At 36.4% G+C, this 4,014-nt stretch overlaps 1 protein-coding gene across 1 annotated transcript; it reads left to right on the forward strand.

Moving 5' to 3' along the window:
* The first annotated feature begins 2,265 nt into the window (after nucleotides 1-2,265).
* On the forward strand, nucleotides 2,266-3,723 carry LOC147476065 (adenylate cyclase). Its single transcript, XM_086584864.1, has one exon. It carries the CDS (start codon nucleotides 2,938-2,940, stop codon nucleotides 3,550-3,552), a length of 615 nt encoding a protein of 204 aa, XP_086440990.1. The 5' UTR covers nucleotides 2,266-2,937; the 3' UTR covers nucleotides 3,553-3,723.
* Nucleotides 3,724-4,014: the final 291 nt, after the last annotated feature.

The raw sequence follows: 4,014 nt of genomic DNA on the forward strand, positions 1-4,014 counted from the left end.
TACTTGCACATTGATTTACACCTATGCTTCATATAAGATATTGGTTGTGGACTGTGAAGCTCGTTGAATAATAGGCATACAATGGTGGGATTTGTCTTAAATCTTGTTTCCCATCTTACATTACGCTGTTAGCTTGGTTCGATAGTTGGTTAAATTAGACGGAAAATGTTCTCAGTCTGTATACTTTCCATCTGTCAGAGTTTCTTATTCAATATTTTCGATGTTGTCTTGCAAATGTATAATTGATACTCCGCATTTACTCTGAGATATTTGAAAGGGACAGCCACATCACTCCTAGGTGCTGCCAATAAGAAGGTTAAGGTCTTTCATATGGAATAGATGATTTATCTATCTGTCAGTGCATGCAGTGGTCCAATCGAGTAAGCTGCCCGTTTGGAGTGTTCAGCATTTCAGATTTTAATATTTTAGCAGAAGTCCAAAGGTTTAAGGTGCTGCAACTGCAACTGCCTGTGCTGTCTGTCCGAAAGATTCAGGTTAATGTCTCGCAGAAATGACCAGGTTATCGCAGGAAATGTTGTTCTGTAAAAGCAAGGTGCCATTAGCAATGTAATCATTTACAATCATCAGTTAGTAATGCCAACGACTGATTCAAACCCTTCTCTGTTCTTGGTATTCCCTGTAATTTTGCAGAGTTTTTATCATTAGATTCTGTATTGTATGGTGGTGATTAAGGCTGGTATGGTTCCAATACTAAACAATTAAAATAAAGAAAGCATTTTTTGATGTTGAAGTTAGTCCGTAAAGCCGGTTCTTGCATTTGCTTAGGGCGGGCTTCGCAATCCATACACTCTGAATGACAACTACAAATGAGTTGTTGGACAACTATTGTGTCATAGCTCATACGTGCTTGAAACAATGAATGTATCTTATTATGTATGTATGTTTTCCCGAGTCAATAGAAGTACTTAATTTATTATAAGAAGGGAAACTACTTATGTCACATTGTTGTTTGTTTTATCAAAACTTCGTGCAACACGCACCATCGGGATCAGATACAAAAGTCTACCTTAATAATTTTTTGGCCTTTTCTGGTAAAATTTATTCTATTATATTCTGTTGGTATCTGATGTAATAAGGAAAATAATCGGGTTGTTAGTTGCAAGATGACTATATTAATCAGCAGTATTTAGTCCCGGGCATTCTTCTTAAAGTGAAATTCAATTCATTGGTGAGGCCTTAAGCTAATGGTTTAATTTGGTAGAAATGCTTCCCACTTGTGTTATTGCAATCAAATTGATCAACATTTCCTATTAGTAAAATAGATCACACGAGATAAGTGTCTGAGATACTTGGGCTATTTAAATTGAGTTTTATTAGCGCTTATTATGACGGTACAATCTCCTCTTTTGTGATGAAATTTTCAGCCAAATAAATGTCATGTTCCATGTATAATGTTTTTAGCAGGTTGGCCTCCCTCAAGTCCCAACCACAACTATAAATTATGTAGGTATATCTAAGTAAGTCACGTCTCTTCATTTAATAGTCCCAGTTGCGTTGAAACATCGTCTGTAATAATTTGATCGATTCTATTTTTTAACTAGCCTAACTCCCATGCCGGTAGAAATTCAATTTGTTTTCATTAGGCATGAAGATGCCAACTTGTTCCCTCTATTTGAATAGCCACGAAGCTGCCAACATGTTCCCCCTCTTTGACTTTGGAGTACACTTCCAGGTCTACAACTTTAAGGGATCCCTAACATTAAAGATTGATATACCCTACATTTGAAATCTTGTCCCTGACGGTGGAGCATTTGCCTGCAAAATTAACATCATCACTCACAAAACTTTTAAAGAACAACAACAAACTAAATAAGTAAATTAAATGACCTTTTTAATAGTAATTAGCAATGATGCAGTGTGTTAGAGCAGATAATATGCTTTTAAGTATTCATCAAGTTAACATTTATTTCCTACTCAATACATGCAAATTCTTCCCTAAACGTTTGGGTTTGATTTTAGAGCATTAAGGCAGCAAGCGCATCTTTTCCTAAACCTATGAGGTTGCTTTTTAAGTATTTTTTGCCACTCAAGGGTACGGTCCAGGATAATTGATAAAGCCATATATGGTGGCAAGCCAGCTCAGAACTCATTTCACCAGTCACCAGTCACCACACCATTATTTCCTAACAAACATTAGCTCAGCTCGCATGCATTGCTGCGTCACCTATGTGTATATAGGCATGTCTTGTATCACAACCAATGTGTATATATAACCAGCTCTCACATTCTCAACTCTCTATCTCCCTCAATCTCTTCTTTCTTCTCTCTTTCCTTCTATATATATAGGTGATCGATCAAACAATGAGTTTTGGAAAGACACCTCATCATGCTTACTCCAAAATGGATAAAGAAGATGCAGAAGAAGTACATCATCGACGAGCGCAATTCTTGATATATAAAGTGATGAAACAAGCAGATTCTATAAAAAGACAGCCAACATGGAGAGTGAGAATATTTAGATTGAAATTCAAGTTTGGAAAAAGATTCAGGAGGTTGAGAAAAAGCATGTCGTTCAGTGTCTCAATATCTAGACTTACTCTATATAAACAGTTGATAAACTTAAGGCGTTTGGTTCGCAGTGGAGATCATATAGTCAGTCTTCCACCTTTATGTTCCAAAGGCCCCCATGGACAATTATGTTGAGCCCATTGGAATTTAAAAAATGTGAAGAAAATAAAAATCAAAGCCCTAGAAATTGCTGATTATCAAGAAAGAAAATGTTAAGAAGAAAAGCAAGTAAAATAGAAGTAAAACTAGAAGACAAAGAAGAAGTAGAACAAGCCCGAAAACAGAGCACGACCACCACCACTTTAACAACTGCTTCAACTACCTCTCTCCTCCAACACTTTGACAAAAAACAAGACCCATCCAACAAAAACCAACGTATTGGTATTGGCCAATCTTCTTAGGAAAAACATGGAAGTAGAAGTAAAACTAAAACTCCCCAACTCCACTACTCACCAAAACCTTGCAAACATCCTTAAACCCTTCCACAACAAAACCCACATGCAAGAAAACATATTCTTTGACACCAAAGGTTCAGAACTATCCTCAAAACGGGCCGTTTTACGACTCCGTTTTTATAATGGAGACACACTTTGTGTGGTTTCATTGAAGGCCAAAGCTGTTTTAGTTAACGGAGTTAGTCGAGTTGAAGAAGATGAGGAGGAGATAGATGTTTCTATTGGTAGGGCTTGTGTTGCCGAGCCGTGGCGTCTTGGGTTGATTGGGAGTTCAAGGATTGTGAAAAGAGTTAGGGAGGAGTTTTTTAGTGGAGGTGGGGAGATGGAGTTTGTTTGTTTAGGTGGGTTTAGGAATGTAAGAGGTGTTTATGACTGGAATGGGTTGAAGTTGGAGTTGGATGAGACGCAATATGATTTCGGTATTAGTTATGAGATTGAGTGTGAGAGTGATGATCCTGAAAATGTTAAGATGGTGCTTGAGAAGTTTTTGAATGAAAATGGCGTGGAGTATTCGTATTCTGAGGTTTCCAAGTTTGCTGTTTTTCGATCTGGGAAGCTTCCTGAGTAGTGAGTAGTTTGAGAATTATAATAATAATGTGTTTATGTTTCTTTTTGTTGTTTTTTTTATGATTGGAAGTATGAACTTGAGTACTTTAGTTTGAGTGAAGAATATGTGTTTGTTTTTATGTTGTTTTAGCTTATTGGGAGATGAATAATCAGAGTTTCGTGTTCTACTGTTTATCATTCATTTAGTTTGTTTTAAGAGAAAATATATGTGCAAACTACTAACAAATTACGAAGCTGTAAGACTAGGACTCTGTTGCACTTTAAATATATCGTTGCCCATTAAACAGGGTAGAAAGTAGAAAGCTAACAGAAATCAACTTCAGTGTTTTTTGTTGAGGAGAGGAGATTATAAAGGTTTTTGATTTGCGGTAATTTGAGAAACTATATTTTAATCACCTCATTCATTTAGCTTGCTTGAGCTCTTCGTATGCTTTACATCTTTGATATGTACTAGAAATGCTTT

The sequence above is a fragment of the Coptis chinensis genome, chromosome 9 (genome assembly GCF_015680905.1).
Source record: "Coptis chinensis isolate HL-2020 chromosome 9, ASM1568090v1, whole genome shotgun sequence".
Classification (NCBI taxonomy): Eukaryota; Viridiplantae; Streptophyta; class Magnoliopsida; order Ranunculales; family Ranunculaceae; genus Coptis; species Coptis chinensis.

Coding starts and splice junctions, on each gene's coding strand:
- LOC147476065 (XM_086584864.1), top strand. CDS start 2,938: ATGGAAGTAGAAGTAAAACTAAAACTCCCCAACTCCACTACTCACCAA.